Here is a 24,118-nt window from a genome sequence, read left to right on the forward strand (position 1 = left end):
GCAAACAAATTGTTAACAAGGCACATCCTGCACAGCCCTAAATCCATTAAACCTTGATTCAATACAGCATATGTTTCTGTGAGCACAGGGTTGGGGCTAAAGTTACAGATTAACAGCATCTCAAAGCAGAACAATTTTTCTTAGTACAGATCAAAATGGAGTTTCTTATGTCTTCCTTTTCTACATAGACACAGTTACAATCTGATCTCTCTTTCTTTTCCCCACAGAAATTCATGACCCCATCCTTTCTAATATGACTTTATAAAAAATATTTATCATCCAAAAATCTCTTCAGTTTTTTGCATCTAAAAAGTACAAAACAAGCCTAGTATATATTTGAATTTTTGACTTACAGTCATATACCAAATAATGAAATTTTGGTCAATGATAGACCAAATGACAGACCAATACAATGGTAGTCTCTTAAGAATCTAATACTGTATTTTGGCCGGGTGTGGTGGCTTATGCCTATAATCCCAGCACTTTGGGAGGCCAAGGTAGGCGGATCACAAGGTCAGGAGATTGAGACCATCCTGGCTAATAAAGGGAAACCCCATCTCTACTAAAAATACAAAAATTAGTTGGGCATGGTGGCGGGCACCTGTAGTCCCAGCTACTCGGGAGGCTGAGGCAGGAGAATGGCATGAACCCGAGAGGCGGAGCTTGCAGTGAGTCCAGATTGCGCCACTGCACTCCAGCCTGGGCGACAGAGCGAGACTCCGTCTCAAAAAAACAAAAAAAGAATCTAATAGTCTAATAGTGTATTTTCACTGTAGCTTTTCTGTGTTTAGACATGTGTAGGTACACACATACGTTGTGTTCCAACTGCCTACAGTACTCAGGAACATGCTGTACAGGTTTGCAGCCTGAGCAACAGGTATAGCATATAGCCTAGGTGTGGACTAGGCTGTAAACCACGTAGGTTTGTGTGAGCATATGGTATGACGTCTGCAGGATGGTGAAATTGCCTAATGATGCACTTCTCAGAACATATCCCTGTTATTAAGTGACACATACTGTATTTTAATAAGAAATAAAGCACTTTTACCAGCTTCAAATACTGAGAAAGAAGTCTTGCCTTGCCAATTTCTCTTTTGGTGATTATTTTTTAGTCTTCCATATGAATTTCTAATTGTTTTGGGGACTTGGACCACAGGAAATGTTGTCACATTGGCCTGAGGTCCAGCATGTTTGAAAATCACATGTATTATGCTTTGGTGGAGGATTACCTAGGTGCCAAGGCAAGAGACTGAAGGCACAAACTGTTTCAGTATAGTAAAGAAAAGAGTTAGAATAAGAATAGTCATAATACAAATTAGATATAGAGATAATGAACAATTATCAATCATTATTAATCATTAGCTTTTAATATTACTCTTTGTTGGATTACTAATATAACCTAGAAATAACCGGCGGGTATAGGGTCAGGTGCTGAAGGGACATTGTGAGAAGTGACCAAGAAGGCAAGAGGTGAGCCCTCTGTCACACCCACATAAGGGCGACTTTAGGGCACCTTGGTCAAGTAGTAATGCCAGCGCCTGGGAAGGCACCCGTTACTTAGCAGACCGTGAAAGGGAGTCTCCTTTCCTTGGAGGAGTCAGGGAACACTCTGCTCCACCAGCTTCTTATGGAAGGCTGGATATCATCCAGGCCGGCCCGCAGTCATCTGGAGGCCTAAACCCCTCCCTGTGGTGCTTCAATGGTCACGCTCCTTGTCCACTTTCCTGTTCCTCCCGTACTCCTGGTTCCTCTTTGAAATTCGTGGTAGATAGCGATAGAAGACACAGTGAAAGTCTTAAAGTCTTTGATCTTTCTTATAAGTGCAGAGAAGAAAATGCTGATGTATGCTGCCTTCTCTCTCTGCCTCGCCTACCTAAAAGGGAAGGGCCCCCTATCCTGTAATCACATGACTTGCTTCACCTTGTCAATCACTTAGAAGATTCACCCTCCTTACCCCGCCCCCTTGTCTTGTATGCAATAAATATCAGCGAGCCCAGACGTTTGGGGCCATTACCGGTCTCCGCTTCTTGATGGTAGTGGTCCCTGGGACCAGCTGCTTTCTCTTTATCTCTTTGTCTTGTGCCTTTATTTATTACAATCTCTCGTCTCTGCACACGGGGAGAACAGCCGCTAAGCCCCATAGGGCTGGACCCTACAAGTGGCACCAGAAAATGTATCTGGGAAGCGAGGCAGCCCTGGAAGTCTGGCCATCGCGGGGGGCAAGGTGTGTGTGTGTTAGCTACAGGTATCTCTTGCTGCGTCCTCATTTCCCAGAGCAAGGAGTGGGTGGGCCGGTGTGAAGTGAGGGTGGAGTGTGAAAGGCACACGTGCGTCTATTTGCTACCTAGGCCTAGGGGTCGTGTGAGCTCGGCATCCCTCGCCTGGGCCCACATCTCCCACAGGTGTTGTGTTCTTGTACTCACGGAAAAGCAACCTGGGCCTTCAGGGCCTTTATTGATAAAACTCGCGCCTGTAATCCCAGCTACTTGGGGGGCTGAGGCAGGAGAATCGCTTGAATCCGGGAGGCGGAGGTTGCAGTGAGCCGAGATCACGCCACTGCACTCCAACCTGGGTGACAGAGAGAGACTCGGTCTCAAAAAAAACCCAAAAAACAACAAAACAACAAAAACTGAGTGGAAAGTCAAACACTAACAAGCCTAAGATTTTTGGTTACTGCAAAAAAAAAAAAAGTTGTAAATTGCAAAGTCAATTTTATTTTCTTAATAAGAAAATAAAACCCTCTCGCCAATCAGGGAAATCCTGTGGGGAGAGCGGCTCCACTTGGAGATAACGGGCCCAGAGAAACCGCCCAAGGTGGGGCAGTCAGCACCTGGGTGCGGGTGCATCCGGGACCCGTCAGATCTCTACGCCCCGCGCAGGCTCCGCCCCCACGGCCAAGACCCCGCCCCGCGCCCGGAGCCCCGCCCCGCGCCCGGAGCCTCCCTCGACTTGGCCCTGGGTCTACACCGAAGGCCCCACCCCTGCCCTCGCCCCGCCCCGGCCCCGCGCTTCCGGATCCGGGTTGTTGCGGGATCTCATGGGCTTTAAACCGCGGCGCCGCGGCACCCGGGTGTGGGTCCCAAGATGGGAGCTGAGGATGGGCCGGGTGCCGGGTGGCAGTCGGGGCTGGCGGCGGCGGCAACCTCGGGCCCTGGACACCTTCACCCCGCCGCCTGCCCAGGCGGGCCGGCCCTGCCCGTCCACCGGCCGCCGAGAGACCCCGGCCTTGGGCCCCCGGGGCCGCTGACTGGCCTCGGTCACCTCCCGGGGAAGGCTCCCGCGCCTTCATCTGCCCCCGCAGGAAGGGACCCTCTTCTCGCCCGCGAGGCTTCTCCGGGTGGGATCGTCCTGGCCCCCAGCCCTAAGGTATCCGCCCCCTCCGAGCCTCCGCCGCCCCTCGGAGACCACTTCCGCTCGGACGGACCCACTCCAGCCACCGCTGCACGCGGAAGCGCTCATCCTCCCCGCCTGCCCCTTTCCCTCCGCCTTCTCCTGTGGGACAACCAGGGACCACAGCTCCCCGCTCCGCAGGTGTGGGGGCTCCGACACGAACGCCTCTGCTTGCAGGGCAGTGAGCGCAGATCCCACGGGTCCCTCGGTCGGGGGTCAAGGCTGCTTCCGTTTCCATCTCGGAGCCGACAATGGGCGGGAAAAAGAAGACTTTACACGACTACGCGGCGGAGTTCACCGACCTGGTGGTGAAGCAGCACCTGATTGAGCACAGTAACTCTGGGGACACGTCTGTGGTGGAGACCCTTTACTGCAGGGCCTGCGAGCTGCCCATGCGCGTGCGGAGGGACTGCATCCTGGAACACCTGTCTTCGGGCAGGCACTGCAGGAACCGCAGACTCATCCGACAGCACGGCCTGCGGACGCCCATTCTCATGTAAATGTCAGTTGCCAACGCTGGTGTTTCAGGAGACATCCCAGCGGGCTGCGGGCTATTTTAGGATTCTCTGCCCTGCAAACGTTTCCGAAGTATGTGGACAGGCCGCCTGATGACACTACGTTTACGGGATCTGCTAGTGGCTTGCCCATTTAGGGAGTAAACCCTGTGAAGTCTCGCCGTTTTGTTGAAGTGTGCGTGGCCACCTGAATGCTGCCTTATCACAAGCCAGATACATACTGGTCTGCAGGGTAACTCCCCACTGTTGATCCTCTCAGATGATTGTGGACTGGGTGCTGTGAGTCCTGCCACTTTGTTTAAGTGAATGTGCCTTTTGTCCAGCTCAGCCGCCTCGGATCTCGCTGCCACCGGCCTTACTGCACACCCGTGCCACCCGCCCTTGCCCCGTCAGCCTCAGCCTCGGCTCATTCTCTCAGGCAGTCCCAGCATTGGCACAGTACCTCCTCCCACTGTGGGCCACACGTCTGTGCTCCCTGTCAACCCTACTGCCATCAGCACCACCACCAGCGACTTGTCTGCCCAGGAGGATGCAACACCATCTACCTCCACCGGCCACCTTTCAGTGTCTCCTGCTTTCCAAGTAAAGACACCAGCAGTGCCCTCAGAGCAGACCAGCCAGAGATTTTCTGAAGCCTCCCACAGGGTGCTCTCTGGAGGAGGCCTGAGATGCTCTCGTGACTTTGGAGCCGGGGTGGCTGGCCACCTTGGCCTGGCCGGCCACCTTGGCCTGGCCATCTTTGGGGTGGGCTTCGGGAGCCCGGCACTGCTGCAGAGTGTGGTGGATGAGAACAGCTGCTGCTTGCTGTACGTGGTGGAGGACCAGCTGTGTGACGTGGAGCGAGCCTTCAGAGCTGAGCATTTGGCCAATACCAGAGTGGTTCGGGAACAGGATGCGGACATCGTCCTCAACCACCAGCGGTACGGTTTCAGTTGTCAGCAGAGGTTCACTGAACACCTGCTGTGTGCCGGGCACTGTCCTGGGGGCTGGAGAAATGGCTCTGAATGCTGCAAAGTCCCCACACTTGTGCTGCTGAATTGGGGGCAGAGGCAGATGAGTAGATCTCAATACATCAGTAGCAATAAGCTCTGCGGAGAGAACTCACGCTGAGTCGGGAGAGGGAGGCTGGTGGAGTGCTGTTTTAGGTGAGATGGCTGGGGAAGACTTGAGGAGGGGGCACTGGAGCAGGGACCTAGGTGGGTGAGTGAGATGGCCGTGGGGGTATCCGGGGACAAGCACACTCTACAAAGAGGACACTGAGTCTTCTCCAGGCCTTGATGTAGCCGAGTGGCTGTGCTGGCAGGAATGGAGTGAACAGGGTGAGGGCTAGGCAATGAGGTCCCAGGCCCAAGGAGCCTGGGGGCCACCCGGAGGCTTTGAAAGCCACCAGGGGTTGGTTTGGTTTGAGCTCACACTCGGGGTGGAGGAGAAGGACGCAGGGACACCAGTGAGGGGTATTGTGGGGCCAATGAGGCATGATGGGCCTGGACCAGGGCAGCAGTATGGCTGGATTTGGGATATTTTGAATGTACAGCCTTTGCGATGGGGTCCTGGCTTCCTCCCTTCACTCGAGCAGCTGGGTGTGACATGTCCACCCTGTTCATGAGCGGTGTCTCCAGCAGCTGGAGCAGCATCTATACTTCCTGCCCACAGGGTGTGGACAGCCACAGCAGGTAAACGGGCTCGCGGGCAGCCACCCAGCCCTGGGGTCAGGTGCAGCCACTGTGTTCAGGCCTGGGCTGGGAACTGCCTGGTGTTTCGCAGAGCTGGCCAGTGCTGCTCACAGGGCAGGCCTGGCTCACCTTTGGTGTGTCGAGGTTTGGACATGCTCTTAATAGCGTAATAAGGGAAGAGTTTGACCCCAGCTTGTTATCACATGTGGAGGGCTCTGAACGTATTAGCAGACAGTGTTGTGTCTCAGCAAAGCCCATTGTCACTGCAGAAGAATGTTCGTGAATGTTAATGCTTTGTGTGTTTTTGGAAAGTTGGCAAATTTTATTTATTTATTTATTTACTTTATTTATCTTTTGAGACGGAGTCTCACCCTGACGGAGTTTCACTCTGTCGCCAGGCTGGAGTGCAGTGGTGTGATCTTGGCTCACTGCAACCTCCACCGCTGGGTTCAAGCGATTCTCCTGCCTCAGCCTCCGGAGTAGCTGGGACTACAAGCGCAAGCCACCATGCCCGGGTAATTTGTATTTTTAGTAGAGACAGGGTTTCACCGTGCAGGATGGTCTTGATCTCCTTACCTCGTGATCTGCCTGCCTTGGCCTCCCAAAGTGCTGGGACTACAGGCGTGAGCCACTGCGCCTGGCCTACAAATTTTAGTTTTCAGTTATCTGTGGCATCTGCTTTAGGCAGGTTTTCACACTTTTCACTCGGGTATCACATTCACAGAATGCACACGTTCATACATGATACACACAGCAAAGTGCCCGAGTTGGTGTGTTTTTACGAACTGCACGCACCTGTGTGGCCAGCCTGGAGATCACAGTCCTCGGAAGTCCCCGGGCTCCTGTCCAGCCCACACCTGAGGCTGACCTCTGTAGGCTGAGGAAGGGAGCATCTTTTTTTTTGAAAGAGTCTTGCTTTGTCACCCAGGCTGGAGTGCAGTGGCGCAATCACGGCTCACTGCGGCCTCAACCTCCTGGGCTCAAGTGATCCTCATACCTCAGCCTCCTGAGTAGCTGGGACTACAGGTGTGCGACACCAAGCTTGGCTAGTTTTTTTTAGTATTTTTTCTAGAGACTGGTTTTTGCCATGTTTCCCAGGCTGGTCTTGAACTCCTGGGCTCAAGTGATCCTCCTGCCTCAGCCAAATCTCAAAGTGCTGGGATTACAGGTGTGAGCCAACGCATCTGTCCCTGAGACTCTTAATAGAATTTGACTCACAGAAGCCTATTCTGTGACTTGGCTGGGATCTGTATTTTGTTCCTCAAAATTAGCAAGTTAAATTCTGAAATAAGTCATACTGGAAATGTTTTCACAATTTACTTTGTTGAGGCCTTTTTCTTCTGTTACTCTCGTGCCTGAGATGGTTTATAGAGTGGTGTTAGCAGCATGGATTCTGGAATGTTCTAGGTCTCAAAGCACGCTCTTAACATTCCACTTTATTCCTGCAGCGTCTCTGGAGTAGTTGTTTGCTGCCCACCAGAGGCAGCTTCTGAAATCGTGATGGACGCTCTCCGAGCAGCTACGCGCCGGGCTGGCTGAGGTGATGTCTGCACCGGTGCCCACGTGTCTCAGGGGGAATGGGCTTGCCTGCTTCGTTTCCTGACTCCTCTCCTAGGCGCTTTGATCCGGCTTTCCAGTTCTTGCACAAGCAAGTTTGTGTCAGCCACGCCCTGGGGAGGATCCACCGGATCACCGCAGTCAGCAGCCTGTTCCCAGCGGCCTCTCCGGCTTCCCTAAAGAGGGCAGGTGGGCATCTGCGTTGTTGGGGGAATGCACAGCGTTGTGGCATCTGTGTCCATGTCACATGGTTCCCTGTGACCCAGAACCCTCCAATGCTTCTCGCCGGTAGCTTCCCTCCAGACCAGAAGCCAGAGCTCACTCTCCCTTGTGTCCAGGTGGGATTTTCTACAACGCTGCTGTGCACGACGTGGATGCCGTATGCATGTTGCTGGGGAAGCCGCTCCGGACACTGTGTTTTCTCTGGGACGTGGCTTCTGCCCAGGTAAGAGTGGGCTTCACTGTTGCAGGGTGCTCCTGTGGCCACCGAGGCTGGTTGAAGATGTAGCACAGGCTGGGGCCCCTGTTCAGGATTCCTCCCTCACTCCCGGCTTTGGGGAGCAGATAAAGTAACATGGAGCACATGTAAAAAAGATGACTAAGTGGTCACGTCGCTGAATCCCTCAGGCATTTCCCGAGGCTGAAAGCCATCATGCAGGAGGTATTTCACATTTGATGAACTTTGAGAGTCACTGTTCCAGTAACCATTTCTCCAGCCCCTGCGATGTGACAGGCCTCCTGTAGTTTCTAAGGTTGCCAAGGTGAATAAACACAGTCCCGGCTGGAAGTCACAGCCAGGTTGGGATGCACACAGATTAGCAGATCATCAGTGAGCACCAGGTGAAGGCGGGGCTGGGGATGCTGGTTCCTAGGTCCTGTCCTGGCAGCAGAAGCTCAGGGTGGGTCCTGAGGGCTGCTGAAGAGGACAGATTATCTGTTGCTTTATGACACACCATGCACTTGAAACAACAGCCACTGGGTAGTTAGGGTTTTGCAGCCTGGGCTGGGCTTGGCTGGAATCCCTTTTCTGGTCTGCCCAGACGTCACTCACTTGACTACAGCCAGCTGGTCAGCGGCCTGCCTGGAACAGCCCCACCAGGGTCACAGGGCCGGGCCCCGCTTCACCTGGGTTCTCTTCCGTATCGTCCCCACGCCTCCTCAGGTCCCCACAGCAGCATGGCCACACATTTGATGGCCTCAGGGCACCAAAGTGGAAGCACTCAGACGTCCTGAGGCTTGGGCCAGGACTGACGTGGTACGCCTCACACCACACTTTGTGTACTGGGGCAAGTCCAGGCCCAGCCAGTGCCAGCGCTGACTTCTCTCAGTGCCCGCTTCACTCTGTCTCGTCAGCACCCCCTTTTGGCACTGCCTCCCCCATCTGCCCAAAGTTCACCCACCCACCCTGCTCCACTGGCCACCAACCTGATCCCAGCCATGTCCTCATCCTGGCTGTGGCCATCTGCCTGCAATCTCTTCCCTGTAAGACCTCCGTTGGACCAGGTGCCCGCCTGCTCTGAGCTCTCCAGAGCACAGGTGGAGGCCATGGTCTCCACAGACCCCGCAGGCCTGTCACCGGTCGAGGGTCTTGACTGCACGTTGTCCAGGTTCTTGGCGTTTTGAACAAAGAATTGGACAAAACACCCAGCAAAGCAAAGAAAGGATGAAGCAACAAAAGTACGAAAGCAGGGATTTATTGAAAATGAAACACACTCCACAGTGTGGGAGTGGCCCGAGCAGCAGCTCTAAGGTCCAGATACAGAATCTTCTTGGGCCCAGATACCCCTAGAAGTTTCCCATTGGCCACTTCATGCTCACCTCATGTAAATGAAGTGGTTGCAAAAAGCAGCCAGTCAGGCTGGAGTGAAGTTACAAAGTTATACTTCTATGCAAATGAAAACTCAGCCTGTAATCAGTCTGATTGGTGTGGACAGCGACCATTCAGAGGCTGGAGTGAGTGAAGTTACAAAGTTGCAAACGGAGACTTGACCCACAATCAGTCTGATTTGTTGCAGACAGCCAGTTTTCCATCTGCCAGGCAGAAAAGGTGAGGGGGTTTGCAAAGGCCTCTGGTCCTTTTGTTACTTAGGAGTGGAAAGTTAGGGTTTTCCCTTCAACATAGTTCAAGGAAGTTGTGAAACAGCCTTAGGTTCCCTGCCTCCAGACCCTAATCTGCCTCAGGCCCACGGGTGCTGTCCCCCGCAACCCCACTGTCCTCTTGTCCACTTCTCGCTCTTCCTCAGAAGGCAAGAAAATTACCTGTCTGGGGCCTGCTTCCTGGGTGGGACATGGGGACTGGCTCTGCTAGGCTCACGGCTGTACCCCCAGGGTCCAGAAGGTGCCTGGGCCCGGGACCGCCAACGCTACACAAGCTTAGCAAACACGGAATTGGACTGCTTGATGGGCAGCGTGCCTCTCAGGGACCCATTTTGGAACAATTTAGAGTTAATTTTCTATTAAGGACCAGTTTCTGTGTAACTTCTTGGCTATGCCTTTCGCCCACTGCTTCAGTTGAAACAGTGAGTTCAGGCTGGTTGTGGTGGTAATCCTAGCACTTTGGGAGGCCCAGGCTGCAGGATCACTTGAGGTTAGGAGTTCGAAACCAGCCTGGCCAACATGGTGAAACCAGTCTCTACTAAAAATACAAAAAAATCAGCCGGGTGTGATAGTGGACGCCTGTAATCCCAGCTACTTGAGAGGCTGAGGCAGGGGAATTGCTTGAACCCGGGAGGCAGAGTTTGCAGTGAGTCAAGATCGTGCCACTGCACTCCAGCCTGGGTGACAGAGCAAGATTCTCTCAAAAACAAAACCAAACAAAACAGTTTATCATTTGCCTAAATCAGCTTTTGTATTATCTAAAGTTTTCTTCTGCTTAGATATGGCCGCCTTAAAAGATGCAGACGCTGTTGGGATCAGCATGAAGTTTCCCTGTGAGGCTGTAGTCAGCATGGACGTCAGCCAGCACTGCGCAGACAGCTGCGACCAGGACGTCAGCCAGCACTGCGCAGACAGCTGCGACCAGGACGTCAGCCAGCACTGCGCAGACAGCTGCGACCAGGACGTCAGCCAGCACTGCGCAGACAGCTGCGACCAGGACGTCAGCCAGCACTGCGCAGACAGCTGCGACCAGAGACTGGAGGTGACCACTGCCCTTTTCCACCCTTTGCCAGTCCACTGTGAAAAGCTGGGTTGATTGTGCGGGTTAGATAGAGGTCATCAGCCGGGTTGATTCCGCAGGTTAGATAGAGGTCGTCAGCCGGGTTGATTCTGCAGGTTAGATAGAGGTCGTCAGCCGGGTTGATCCTGCTGGTTAGATAGAGGTCATCACCCGGCCACCCCTAGTCGGAGCATATGCGGCACACCTTGTGCATAGTCAGTGCTCAGTAAATATTTGTTTTAATTTTCTGGTGAGAGCCACGTCTTCCAGGTTTTGAAGAGAGTTCGTTCTCTGGCCTCTGGGCCTCCAGGAGCTGTTTTGTGGCGGTAGCTTTCCTTTACGTTGGCTGTTGCTCTACAGAAGCCTGTGCTTCCTTGGCCGTTACAAGGAAAGCCGGTGTTGGTCACGGTGTGCCATGGGAAGTGATAATGCCGGTTGTGGAAGGCCCGCGTCATGTGTCGCCTGCCCACTCCACCCCCACCAACAAAACCCCCTCGTGGTGCTCAGTCATCCCCTGCCGCTCCCCACTTCCTGTGATCGGCCTGGTTAACCCCTGTCTTGCAGTGGCTCCCAGGTGGGTGGGTCCCAAGGCGTGCTGCCGATGGAGAATCAGAATCCCTTGGGCATTACTGGGCGGGGCATGTCCCTGTCCCTCGGCTCCCAGACCAGGCTAGCTGCTACCAGGACTCCTATCGAGAGCTCTTCAGACACTTTGTCAGAACCCTTAAAGGTGGGTGACATTCTCAGGAGGAACCTGGGATGTCCTGATGCTCAACGGGTAGATGCCTTCCAGGCTGCAGTCAGTGCAGATGATATGCCAATTTCAGGTGGAAAATTGCATTCCAGATACTGGGTTCAGATTTGAAATTGTCCATCTCAGTGATCATTTGCGTTGCGTGTACTTGAGGGAGATTCTGAGAGATGCTCCTTTGGGGTTCTGTGCATGTACCATGTTGCCTGACATGTCCTAAAAAATCTTGTTGAACTCTGAGGTTTATAAAATGATAACTACTTCTGAACTCCTGAGATCTAGTGGATAACATGTGTCCTGGAAGATAGGACACCTTCTACCCTCTGTCAGTCCTGGGGGTGACTGGGAACCAGGGAGGTTGAGCAGAATTCCTGGACCTGGGTGGGGCTTGTCCAAGAGGGGCAGGTGGGCCTCTCTAGGATCAGTGTCCCACCCAGAGGCCAGTGGCCCCTTCACATGCCCCAACAAGAAGAAGACTGGCTCCGATGTGTTGGGTTTTGTCCTGAATCTGTGCAAATGTGCAGGGAAAGAACCTCCTGAAATCACCAAAGAGCAGTTCCTCAGGGCCTTCTGGGTGGCCGTGGCCGCGGAGCAGTCGTGGTGGAACCGGTCAGCTGTGGACCTGCCCTGTGAATCGGCAGAGGGCTCTGTGGTGAAGACAGAAGCTCCATGAACCAACCCGAGGCTGGAGCCAAGATCCTGCCCGATATCCAGTTGCCTGTTTCACTTGTCGCTGTTACTGGGAGAGGGAGACAGAACCTCATGGCGGTCTTGTCCTCACTGGAGACTCAGAAGGGGAATCATTGGGAAACCGTGTATGTTTCACTTCTGGTGTAACCAGACTTTTCAGGATGTGACTTCAGACCGAGGACACAAGTTGGGCTTGCTTAGCTGTTTTGTGTTGCATGCAGGCCTCAGAGATGCTCTTCCGGTCAGAGTTCCCTTGGCAGGGCCTCGGAGGCCTCTGGTTGGCTCTGTCAGGAAGAGGGCAGGTCAGGGATTGGATAGTGTAAATTGACCCAGAAACCCGCAGTTTCAGCTTTTCTGTGGCAAATGGGGCCGAGGGCTGGTGAAGCTGTTAAGACTAAATGTCTCATGCATGAGGCAGGCTGCAGGCCTCCTTAGGCCTTTTTTGAGGTAATTATACCACTATTTAAAAACATTTTTTTTTGTTTGTTTTGAGACAGGGTCTTGCCCTGTCACCCAGGCTGGAGTGCAGTGGTATGATCTCGGCTCACTGCAACCTCCGCCTCCCGGGTTCAAGCGATTCTTCTGCCTCAGACTTCTGAGTAGCTGGGATTACAGGCATGCGCCACCATGCTCGGCTAATTTTTGTACTTTTAGTAGAGACGGGGTTTCACCATGTTGTCCAGGCTGGTCTCGAACTGCTGACCTCGTGATCCACCTGCCACGGCCTCCCAAAGTGCTGGGATTACAGGCATGAGCTACCATGCTCGGCCTAAAAAACAATTTTCTTGAAGAATCTGATTTTGTGCATAGTAATGATACAGCACCATTCCTGAGATAAAGGAAATATATGTGTGTGGTATGAAAAGCCCATATTCTATTCTTGCCGCCTGAATCTAGGCTTCCTCTTTGGATGTGAACACGGGAATGAACAGTGGCTGTTTTCCACCCAACGGGGTGTGGAGATCTTTTGGAAATGGGCTTTCTCCTTTCCATTTTGCAGCTGGGGGCGGATGGAAACCTTCCTTCGAAGGGTAGTGACTTGGGGAGCAGCAGACCGGCTCCGAGTCCAGCTTAGCTTTCCAAAATTCTGTGTGAAACCTACTGAAGATGTTCTTAGATATTTGAAAATAATGGCCTGTATTTCTCATGCTATACTTAAAAAAATAACTAACCTTTTAAACAAAGATATTCAAACTCACCCTTGTGCCGAAAGCGCTCACGTTTCTGTGTTCATTCCTGAAAGGGCGTTTTAGAGTCCCCGTTTCTACGTTCTGTGTGGCACCCTCTTGCCAAGGGAACATCCAGAATCCCTCCACTTCCTGTCTAGTTCGAGGCCTCAATACGTTCATGATCCAGAGTCCTGTGGCTGTGAGGGGGTGGGCCCACCGCTGCCCAGCCCTCCTTGGTGGACATGGGGACAGGTAGGAGCCTAGGGAAAGGGGTGAGCGGGCTCTGGTGTGACGGCATGAGCGCTAGCCAGGAAGGTGGGGCCAGGGCCAGGCATGGCGTATCACCTGCACCTCACCTGTCGGGGAACTCGGTGGAGCTTCCTGGCGGCATCTCTCCCTCTTGCCTTGGTCCTTTCTATCTTTGTTTCAGGCCAATTTCTAAAAAGACTGAGGCCTCCTTCAAGGTTGAACAGATTTCTAGAGCCTTGTTTTTGCTGTGACAGGTCCCTAGTCCCTGTTCACAACTCTGAAACCAAGAAACCTGAGAACCAAGAGAACTGAAATGAAGCCCTTTGGTCTCAGCCTGGTTTGAGCCAACATGAGGCTCTCTGCTGCCCTTTGTTTTCTTAGGTTTTGCTGAGAAACGGGAGTGCGTTCTGTGTGGGTGTTTGTGACACCCTGAGACCCTGCTTGGCCTAGCTAAAGTCTGGAAAGCCTGGGTCCCACAGGGCTTGCATGAGGGCCATGGGCCTGTACTTCAGGAGGCCTGAGAGGCCCGGTCAGTCCCATGAGGCTACTCAGCTTGGCCCGCAGGTCCTCCGAGGCACAGGGCAGAGGGACACCCCAGGGACCCATCAGACTCACGACACGGAGAAACTCAAGTGGGGTGCCAGGGCCGGCTGCAGAGACCACAGGCTTCCTGCCTGTGAGGAGCCGCCCTGTTTGTCTGAGCCCCTCGGAGATTTAGGTTTAGCCATAAGAACCGGTCATTGGAATGTACACTTTATTATGTTACAAAAACAAAAATCCCCACCGAAACACAGCTAAAAAAATAACACATTTTCCCGAGATTACATTACCAAAAACAGTTGTTATGTCATTGGAGGGCGTCCATTAATACTGCTCGGAGAAGCACGATCCTACACGAAAAACACGGATGGGATTTCGTTTTCACCTTAAAGCATTAAAGTGCTTTAACTGGTAACAGAGGAGTGGACGTTTGTGCGTTGGAGATGCTGACTGTCCTGAGTGACAAGTGGTTCTGTGCCAGGATACTGTGGGTTGGGCCCCTGGGTACGGCAGGGGCTTCCCAGCAGCCCAGGCCTGGTGGGAACGCTGGCGGAATGGGGGAGAGTCGCTGTTTCTGACCAGAGTGACTTGGACGGATGTGAGCTGACCTGCCTGGCGAGCTCCTTCTGCCTGGCCTTTCTGAGCAGACTCAGGACCACTGCCCATCCCCCTTGGCCCCAGGAGTGCCAGCGGCCTCCCTCCCACCCCTGCACTGCTGGGAAAACCATCCGCCTTCAAGATTTGTTTGTTGATTTGTTTAGTTTTATGAAACACATCGCTTAAAGGATTCTTGTTCCTGGGAATTTGCATTTTCTCCTGACTACGGCAAAGTCTCAACTCTGTTTACTTTCACAGCTGCTTCTCCAGCGCAAGGAGGCTGCGCGGGCTCCCTGGACAGGCGCAGCTGGGGCCATCTGGCTGCTCCGTGTTCCGGCCGGCTTCCTTGGACGTCTGGCTGGGGTTCCAGTGACAGCTGCCCCGGCCCTCTGCCTGCTCTGTGCCACCCGCCCCACCCCCTCCCCAGCCCTTCCCAGGAGCACACTACAGGGGCTCTTGGGACAGCCTCACTGGACTCAGGGTGGACAGGGAACGTGCCTAAGAAACAAATCAACAAGCCCCTTGGAATTGAAGCGCATCTGCGCTGGGCTCAGAACCCCGGGTGTCGGGATGGGCCCCCGCGGCTCCTGAAGTGGAACATGGGGGCAGAGTGGGGGCTTCAGGAGGTGGCCTTGGGTAGCAGCTGCCCAGTCCCCAAGAGATGGGCGTGGTGCCTGGGGCATGGGTCTTAGCCTTTCTGGCCTCAGCTTCCTCATCTACGAAATGGCAATAAGATGGAGAGCTGAGGTGACATGCAGCTGGGGCGGCTGCGCCACCCTGGGAAAGCCGAGTCTGCTGCTGTTGCCGCTACTGACTGATGCCCTGGGTGTGGGCACCTTTCTAGGGAGATGGAACCCTAGAAGCTAAGCAGCCAGAGCTTCCTGCCCTTCAGCTGGAAGGAGCTGGAAGGAAGGGCCAGGCCCTCACCCTGGCTGCAGCCAGATCCCCTGAGAGCCGACAGCCCCATTCCTGCTGCCCCCACAAGCGTGCACCCAGGCGGCTGTGCTGTCAGCGGCCCCCAGGGAGGTGGACGGTGGGAGAGGGACGCCTGCGTCTTCGTAGACTAGTACCTGCGGCAACACCAGTTGCTGCTTTTAAATAAGGGGAGGCTGGTGATGGTGATGCCACTTAGCAAGATAGAGTCCTGATCTGGGGATGGGGGCTGTGTCTAACCTTGCTGTGCCCTGGGGGGCTTAACTGCTTTTTCTGGGAGATGTTAGTGGGGGAAGCTCCTAGCCCTTAGGACCACACATACCCTAGGCAGGGGGTGTGGAGCTGGCCGTGTCAGAAGGGGCCAGGCAGCCTGCACTCTAGGTGGTGTCTCGGCTTGCGTGGGTGAGGGCTCCCATTGGCCCACCTGCCTGGAATGAAGGGCCTCATCACACCTGTCAGGCTCCCCGGGGGCTCCGGTTCCCTGCCCTGAAGCTGTGCTCCGGGATGGTCAAGCTCCACACCAAGGCTCAGGCTGCTCCTCGTGGATGGAGGTGGCCCCAGAAAGGGCCTGTGCAGACTCTGTCTCCCCGGGGCCTACTAACTCCCTGGGGTGTTCCACGAAGGCCTAGACCCCCCTGCACCTACCTCAGTCTGTTCCCTGACTGCCGCCGCCTAGAAGGGAAAGCAGTGCCCTCTGGACCTCGCAATGGTAGAGAAGGTGGCCATGGCAAGGGAGGAGCTGCTCCCACGGCAGAGCGTTCCTGCGGATTTGCCTGGATTTGCCCTTCCCGGCGTTCCCTCTAGCCTTCCTCCCCACCCGGACTTCCTGGGGACAAGTCCCGCGCACCTGGCTTCTCACTCAGCTTCCTCAGCCCGGCTCATGGGCGCTAGGTTGAACTCCAAAGGGAATGCTGAGAAAGAAAGTTTAAAAAAAAAAAAAAGCTGACCCACCGTGTAGAAAAGGGTATCATTTTATCAAATATTGACAATTTCCAGTCCTCTAAGGACAGGCTGTCCCTTTCTGCTGAGGGGTCCCCGAGGAGAAGCGACTGTGGCCAGGCTGAGGGGCACTGGCTGAGGCGGTACCAGATGCTTCCCCGTGCCTGGGAGGGGTTGTGACCTCCCCAGTTTTCTCCAATTTCAGCACCACTGTGGTTGTTGTTAGGGGGAGGAACGAGGCGGTCCTGCAGAATACAGTGTGCTGGGGGCAGAGGCCAGTCCCAAGTCCAGCAGAGAGAGTCCCCAGCCCCCGGCGCGGGCAAGACGCAGTTAGGGACATTCCCTGAAAATACATTGGTGTTTCAGACACAGTCACTTGGCTGCTCACTACTATCCAGAACCAAAAGATGTCGCAAAATACTTTTTGGCAGTCCATCAGCAAAGAGGATCCTTTCCTTTGGAAGGACCTCGCTTGGTCGGGAGATGACAGAGTCTCTAGGATGAAGCCTGGAGGTCAGAGCCGACACTGCGGTCCCCACCCACGCCTGCCATGGAGCACGCCGGGGCAGTGGCAGGGCTGAGAATGGGCCAGCCCCCGCCCCACAAGCCCAGCGCTAGGGCAGCTCCAGAAGGTTCTGCAGGTGACTCAGGCTGTCCGCAGGCGGCTTCGGTGGCTGGGCCTCTCTCGGGGCCGGTGAGGTGCCTGGGGATGGGCCGGACCTTGCCTTTCCCCAGGCACAGCCCGGAGGTCCTGTCTCCTGAGGCAGTTTTGGACACACAGGAAGGAGAGGGGAGGCAGCTTGGGTCTCTGGGCGGTGGCACAGGCTGCGGCCGGGCAAGGCCCTCAGTGGATCTCGGCCTCCGTGAACTCCTCCTTGATGGGCTGCTTGCGGGCCTTGCAGTCGGGCAGGTCGAAGCCGAAGTCCGCCCACTCGTCGGGGCCGCCGCCTGGGCCGCCGCGGTTGGGGATGGTGATGGTGTGGCGCACGCGAAAGTGCACGGCCTCCATGACCCGCTGGCGCTGCAGTTCCCCTGAGCCGCCGATGGAGATGGTGGCCGCGTTGCTGGAGCGGAGCAGCTGCTGCGCAGTGCTGTAGTCGTGGCCCTGCTTCAGGTCCTGCAGGCCCCGCCAGATGGTCATGCGGTACTGCTCGGGGATCTTCAGGGCCCCCAGGTCCTGCGAGAGGCCGGCGTGTTAGGGGCAGGCGGCAGTGGGGCAGGGAGAGCAGGGGGGCAGCCCTGGGCCTGGAGGTCCGGCCACACCACACCCTGGCCCCTACACCCCCAACCAGAGTAGGCAGGAGAGGGGACATGGGGGAGGGGGAGAGCCCACCAGGGCCACTCCTGGCCTGTGTGGGGCCTGGGCCCTGACCTGGGAGCGTTAGACATGGAGCCCCCCGAGCATCTACCTGGCCCTGGGGGAGGAACTGCCTCCCAGCCTCAGGGCAGGGCCCTCCTTGGTCTCCATGTCCCTGCCCCCTGGAGCGGACCCCCAGCTCATCCCTGAGCTCCCAACACCCTCTGGGCACCACACCAAGCACACACATCACTCAGGGGAGGCAAGGGTTAACGTGACCTGGAGCTGGCTCAGCGTAGGTCACTGGGGACAGGTTGCGGGGAGGGCGGTTAGTGGACACAGATGCGGCCACCCTCTGCACAAGGGACAGGCTGAGCAGCTGGCCCCAGCTCGCACTGACCCTCATCTCTGTCTGCAGCCCCAGGCTGGGGACGGTCTGGGACGGGCCTTGGACCTGGGCCGCGGCACTGGCTGGAGGGTGGGTTCCCACCAGAGGGCTTGCTCTTCCTTAACTGACAGTGCCCTGTGGTTCACACCTAGGCTACAAGCAGGCTTTGTACACCACTAGTTTCTAACCCAAAGACAAGCCGTGGCTGTTTAATCACGGTGCCTGCAATCAGCTGCCACAGGTGCCAAGAGCTGTGTGGCCTCGGGCCAGGTGCTTGCCTTCCCTAGGTCCCCTTTCCTCTCTGTGTAAATGGCGCTGAACTGGACTGACTCCCTCGGGGCCTTACATTCTTCTGTTCTTTCTGCCTTGGAAACCGCCCATCCCCTAAAATCAAAGGCACACTGGCTGCTGGGAGTCTGAAAAGGCTCAAATGACCAGTTCAGCATCCGGAGGCCTGGGCCTGTGTCCCGCGCCGCCAGCCGCATGCCTGGCTGCACCTGCCTAAGCTCTCGAGAGTCAAGTCATCGCATCTGCTTGCCCGGGGGAAAGGGTTTCTAAGTGTCCCAGCCACGAGAGCAAGGAAGAGAAGGCTCTTTGCCCTCCGGACAGGGGCCCCTCCAGCTACTGCCTCTGCAGAGCGGGGGCCACCTGGGCGTTACCTCGATGGTCAGGTTCTGCAGGTGGTAAATGCTCTGTAACCCTTGGGAGGTGAAATACTCGATGCAGTTTGGACACCCCAATCCTGTTAAAAAACTGCAGAGAGAATTTGAGAAAGGAAGCAGCATTAGCTTCCCAGCACAGGGCTGCGCGAGCTCCTGTCTCTGACAGTGGCCTGGCTGGGGCGGAGACTGCCACTGTCTCTGAAGGGTGGCTCCAGCCCACAGGTGGCCATGGCATCCCTCGGGGAGGGGACGTGCTCAGCTGGGGAAAGGTCAGTGGAGGACCCCGGCTTTTTGTGCTTTTCCTCTAAGTGGACCGTTTCCCCAGCATCTGCAGATGCTCCTGGCCTGACTGCCCCCGCCCGCCTGTCTGATCCGGGGTTGCGAGTGGTGAGCACACAGGGTGGGGCAGGCAGCTGACATGGCCAGAAGGACAGAGGTGAACGGACAGGGTGACAGCACATGCTCAGGCCCTCGGCAGCCCACGCACCTGACGAGGCTGGGGTCGGCGTGGTAGGGGGGTGGCGGAGTGCAGTGGGACCCCGAGACCATGGACTGGGCGCCGTGGCTGCTGCTCATCTCGCCGTTGGCTGGCACTGCGTGGCCATGGTTGTTGAGCATCCCAGGGCCTGGGTGAGAGGCAGGTGGGGCCATCAGGGCAGCCAGGCCGGGCGTCCAGGTGCAGGCTCCACCCAGGCTCCAGACACCTCTGGACACCGGGAGCCATCCCAAGGCCTGGCGATGTGACTCTCGGCATCACCCCGGCCAGCTGGAGGCTTGAGCAAGGGCTGAACACCTGGGGCCCTGTCTCCTCACCCCGCCTAGTAGGGACGGGGGTGACCGTGCTTACGAGGAGCTGGGTCGTAAGGGCAATCGCAGCTGGCACTGGAGTGCTGGCCACATCCCAGGGCCTCAGGGAACGCCTGGGGGTGCTTGCTCGCAGCACTGGGAACATGCTTGGTCCTACCCACATGAGGACCTTCCAGGGGAAGGGGGTCCAAACTCTATCCAATGGAGACCCCGGCTTGTGCTGGGGCCCCTGATGAGGTCTTGCACCATTTAATCCTCACAAGGAGTGAGCCTGGTACTTCTGTGGCCATTTGCTGATGGGGAAACAGGCTGTGTAATGTTAAGAGCCTTCCCCAAGCTCCCTCGCCTGCCAAGAGGCGGTGCAGGCACGTGGGTTCCACGCTCTTAACTACGCCCCCCTCCACCTCCCACAGCTACGAGTGGGCAGAGAGGGCTGTCTGTGGCTGCACCTCCTGCCCGGAGGGTGGAGCCGCTGGAAGGAGCCAGCCACAGACACCTGCCCTGGGTCCTGAACTGGGTGGTGTGTCCTGAGTCAGGCGCCCCCAGTGGGCCTCCCCGCCCTGCCCGTGGGCCCCCACTGCCCAAGGGACTCACCCACGGGCCCCAGGTTGGGTGTAGCTGCCGAGCTGTGCGGGGGTGGCTGGCCCACCAGCTGGTTGACGGAGGGCAGCTTGTTCATGCCCCCGTGCACCTTGTTCATGGGCGAGAGGACCGGCCCGTAGGACGGGGGCTGTAGGTGACTCCTGCTCAGAAGCAACGGCTCGCATGGGTGGGAAGCAAGGCAGCCTCGTGCCCACCGACCACCCACGCCCATGATGCCCCCATGCTGTGAATGGGTGGAGACTCTGATGTCAGAGAGTGGCTTCAGCCTCCCTGTCCCCAACCATGGCCATGCACGGCCACTGGGCCTGCGCCTGAGAAGGACACTGGCCATGGCGGGGCTGGGAGGCAGGGGGATGACCTGTGCCACTGGAATCGGACTCTGGTCTTGGTGGGTCATGATCACTCTGGCCACCCCTCCTGGCCTTTCCACTCAGCAGCCATTTACAAGACCCCTCAGTGACAGAGGCATAGCAAGGGCCGTGACCCAGGGTCCCAGGGCAGCCCCAAGTGCTAGAAGGCTTCCTGGAGGAGGAGATGTGGGGTGGGCCCTGCTCTGGACCCTGCTGCCTGTCCCTGGCAGATGATGCTTTCTGGAGGGGTTTCTGGTCCTCCTGGCCTTCTCCTGAGGGGTTAAGCCATGTCCTCCTTCCCCACACTGATGGTGGGCTAGGGTTGACTCACGGCCTCTGTAGGAGCTGCTGCTGCTGCCGATAGGAGTCCACCAGTGGCTGCGGCACCAACTCCATCAGCTCCAGGCTCTCCTTCAGCTTCATCAGGATCTCAAAGTTCTCCCTGCCTCGCACCTGAGCACAGAGGAGCAGATGCTCTGCCCACATGCCCCAGACCCCCATGGGAGGGGGGCGGCCGCAGCTCCAGGAGGACCTGGGCTTGGCAAAGCATCTGTCCTTTCTGGGGGTTCCCCGGCACCCCAGAGGCTCAGGATCCCCGATCTTCTTTCCTCTTCCCAAGAAGCAGGTCTAACCAGAGCCCCTGACTCGGTGGGCAGGTCTCCTGTCCCCAAGAACCATGCCTGCTCCTTGTGGCCCCCAAGCCTCCCTCTTCCTCCCCCACCAACAGATACTGGGTTTTTAAAAACCAAGTCTCTCTCTCTCTCTCTCTCTCCTCTCTCTCTCTCTCTCTCTCTCTCTCCCCCTCCCTCTCTCCCCCCTCCCCCTCCCTCTCTCTCTCCCCCTCCCTCTCTCCCCCCTCCCCCTCCCTCTCTCTCTCCCCCTCCCTCTCTCTGTCTCTGTCTCTCTCTGTCTCTCTGTCTCTGTCTCTCTCTGTCTCTCTCTCTCCCTCCCTCTCTCTCTCTCCCCCTCCCTCTCTCTCTCCGTCTCTCTCTCTCTCTCTCTCTCTCTCTCGACAGAGTCTTGCTCTGTTGCCCAGGCTAGAGTACAGTAGCATCATCATAGCTCACTGCAGCCTTGGACTCCTGGGCTCAGGTGATCCTCCTGCTTCAGTCTTCTGAGGAGCTGGGACTACAGGTGCACGCCACCACCACGCCCAGCTAATTTTTGTAGAGATGGGTTCTCACCATGTTGCCCACTTTGGTCTCAAACTCCTGGGCTCAAGTGATCCACCTGCCTCAGCCTCCCAAAATGCTGAGATTATAGGCATGAGCCACTGACCCCAACTAGGGCTCATTCTGGAGCTCAAAAAACAGAAAGTTCACATCATGGAAGATGAATCCCAGCCAAGCCTGTGCCGATTTGATTCACCTGTTGGAGGCCACATGTGAGAGGCATACTCATGGGGGCCGGCCGTGGCCACGGGTCCTGGCCAACGTTAGGGTCCTGGATTCTTGCTGAACTTCTACCCTGGTGGGACTCCGCACCACCCCACCTGTGCTGTGTACACATGGCTTCATTGTAAATGGCATGACGCTGGGTTTTTGGGACTGAGGGGACTCTCAGGAATGCCCTGCAGTTGGGTCCTGCTGGTCTGGCTCTTGCAAGCAGGTTCTGCCCTCTGGACCCTCTCACACAGGGCTGGGCTCCTCCCGCCCCCTCCACCATGGTCTCCAGAGTCCCTCCCCATGGCCCAGCCTGGGCTCAGCAGACAACAGAGGCGAGGCAGGTCTCCTGGCCGCCATGCAGGAGCACACACTCACCTGCAGGTAGTATGTGTCCTCGTCTCCATGCCGCCGCTTCTTCACGCCGGCGCCAAGGGCGGGGACGGCAGGGGGGCTCTGCTTGAAGGCTGGAAGGCCAGGCAGGGCGGGCGGGGTGAGCAGGCAGGACCAGAGGGTGAGGCCTCCTTCCGGGAGGAGGGAGACCTGCCCCACCCTCGGGGCCAATCGATTCTCCAGGTGGGTCCGGTGGTGAGCATCCCACAGGGACGGGCAAACCTGCGGTGCCACCCAGGCCTCTGAGGTGCCCTTGGCCCAGGACAAGCGACTTATTTGGGGGCTGCTCTCAGGCTCCGTCAGGGAGGAATCTGGGCGTGGGGGGCCGTTCAGGGGCTGGCCGTGTCCCTGGGATGTGGGCTCGCACTGTGTCCTGCCAGTGTGTCCCCTTCCCCTCCCACACGCATCCAGTTCCCCCTGGCCGGCTGCTCACCACGCTTGCTGGTGGCCCCGTTCTTGGCGGAGCTCTCGTTCAGGGCCTGCTGTTCCCGGTAGTGGTCCTCATCGGCTTTTCGGTCGCGGCCAGGACAGGCGCAGATGCGGCCCTCAAAGGACCGGCGGCCCAGCACCTGCCCACTGTCGGGTGGGCACAGCCAGAATTGTGAGCTCACCCTCAACCTGCCTACCTTCCCCACCCACTTTGGACCCTGCAGGACCGGCCTTGAGAGCCCTCAGTCACCACAGAGCACCCAGTGCCGGCAGCCAGTGTTCCCGCTAGAGGGAGCCGGAGGCTCAAAGCTGTGAGGCTGCCCTGACACCTCGCCAGGGACTCCCACCTCCCTCCGGAGGCCCAGCTTCTGCCCAGGCAGGCCCTGCAGGCCAGGGGGCGGTTCCTTCCTCCAGCAGCACAGCCCAAAGTCTCTTCCCCAAGCTGGCCTTGGCCTGCAGGTCTCCATGACAGCTCCCCTTCTCCCCCGGCCACACCTGCCCAGCCCTGTCCCACCTCCACCCCGTGTGCCCGGGACTCACTCCCGCGTCTCCAGGGTGATGATGATGAGGATGGGCCGCCGGTTCATGCCCCCCACACAGCTGCTGTTACACATGAAGTTGTACAGAATGGTGGTGAATTCCGTCCCCACCTGCACATGGGGGAGCAGGGAGAGGGGCTAGCATCAGCACGCAGCCCCAATCCACTAAGGTGGCAGCCCCCAGCTCCATGTCTGGTCCTGGCTCCAGGTAGGCAGGGGGATGCTGTGCTCTATAGTTGTTGCCATTTGTATATCTGTCCACTCATTCATCCATCCACCCACCCACTCCATCCATCCATCCAGCCATCCATCTACCCATCCATCCATCCATCCATCGAACCATTTACCCATCTATCTATTCATCCATCCATCCATCCACCCACCCCATCCATCCACCCACCCGTCTATCCATCCATCCATCCACCCATCCACCAACCCCATCCATCCACCCATCCACATCCATCCATCCATCCATCCATCCATCCATCCATCTACCCATCTACCCATCCATCCATTTACCCATCTATCTATTCATCTATCCATCCATCTAGCCATCTATCCACCCATCCATCCATCCACAAACCCCATCCATCCACCCACCCCATCCATCCACCCATCCATCCACTCCCATTTATTATCTATCCATCCATCCAACCATCCATCCACCCACCCATCCATTCAGTATCAATCCATCCATCCACCAACCCCATCCATCCATCCATCCATCCATCCATCCATCCATCCACCCACCCACCCTATCCATCCATCCACCTACCCATCCATCGATCCATTTACCCATCTATCTATTCATCCATCCATCCATCCATCTATCCATCTATCCACCCATCCATCCATCCACCAACCCCATCCATCTACCCACCCCATCCATCCATCCATCCACCCATCCACCCATCCATCCATCCATCCATTTACCCATCTATCTATTCATCCATCCATCCATCTATCCACCCATCCATCCATCCATCCATCCACGAACCCCATCCATCCACCCACCCCATTCATCCATCCACCCACCCATCCATTCAATATCAATCAATCCATCCATCCATCCACCCATCCACCCACTCCATCCACCCGCCCACCCACC

The 24,118-nt window shown here is 56.5% G+C and overlaps 2 protein-coding genes across 8 annotated transcripts in view; one reads left to right on the forward strand and one right to left on the reverse strand.

The window, feature by feature from the left end:
* Positions 1–3,010: 3,010 nt before the first annotated feature.
* LOC100432704 (putative TP73 antisense gene protein 1) lies at positions 3,011–12,931 on the forward strand. 6 transcript variants are annotated; one of them, XM_063715601.1, is made up of 5 exons: positions 4,664–4,825; positions 7,027–7,324; positions 7,428–7,580; positions 9,997–10,274; positions 11,568–12,931. In XM_063715601.1, the coding sequence occupies exons 2-5, from the start codon at positions 7,156–7,158 to the stop codon at positions 11,697–11,699; spliced, it is 732 nt and encodes a 243-aa protein (XP_063571671.1). In that variant the 5' UTR covers positions 4,664–4,825; positions 7,027–7,155; the 3' UTR covers positions 11,700–12,931. The 6 variants fall into 6 exon arrangements, 3 of the variants coding, with proteins under 3 accessions (XP_054398383.1, XP_063571671.1, XP_063571672.1); XM_063715602.1 differs by having other exon boundaries at positions 10,012–10,274; XR_010136992.1 differs by lacking the exons at positions 7,428–7,580; positions 9,997–10,274; positions 11,568–12,931 and adding an exon at positions 5,938–6,093 and having other exon boundaries at positions 4,664–5,050; positions 7,027–7,051.
* Positions 12,289–24,118, reverse strand: part of TP73 (tumor protein p73) — a 54,244-nt gene continuing 42,414 nt past the window's right edge. The window contains exons 6-13 of one of the 2 annotated variants that reach the window (XM_024254795.3): positions 23,012–23,121; positions 22,476–22,618; positions 22,028–22,116; positions 20,599–20,720; positions 19,909–20,057; positions 18,995–19,133; positions 18,505–18,598; positions 12,289–17,337 (exon numbers count right to left, since the gene is read on the reverse strand). In XM_024254795.3, coding sequence (XP_024110563.2) covers positions 17,005–17,337; positions 18,505–18,598; positions 18,995–19,133; positions 19,909–20,057; positions 20,599–20,720; positions 22,028–22,116; positions 22,476–22,618; positions 23,012–23,121 — 1,179 coding nt within the window. In that variant the 3' untranslated portion in view covers positions 12,289–17,004. The remainder of the gene's footprint in view (positions 17,338–18,504; positions 18,599–18,994; positions 19,134–19,908; positions 20,058–20,598; positions 20,721–22,027; positions 22,117–22,475; positions 22,619–23,011; positions 23,122–24,118) is intronic. The other variant, XM_024254805.3, reaches the window with a different exon arrangement.

Source organism: Pongo abelii, chromosome 1 (genome assembly GCF_028885655.2).
Source record: "Pongo abelii isolate AG06213 chromosome 1, NHGRI_mPonAbe1-v2.0_pri, whole genome shotgun sequence".
In the NCBI taxonomy this organism is placed as follows: domain Eukaryota; kingdom Metazoa; phylum Chordata; class Mammalia; order Primates; family Hominidae; genus Pongo; species Pongo abelii.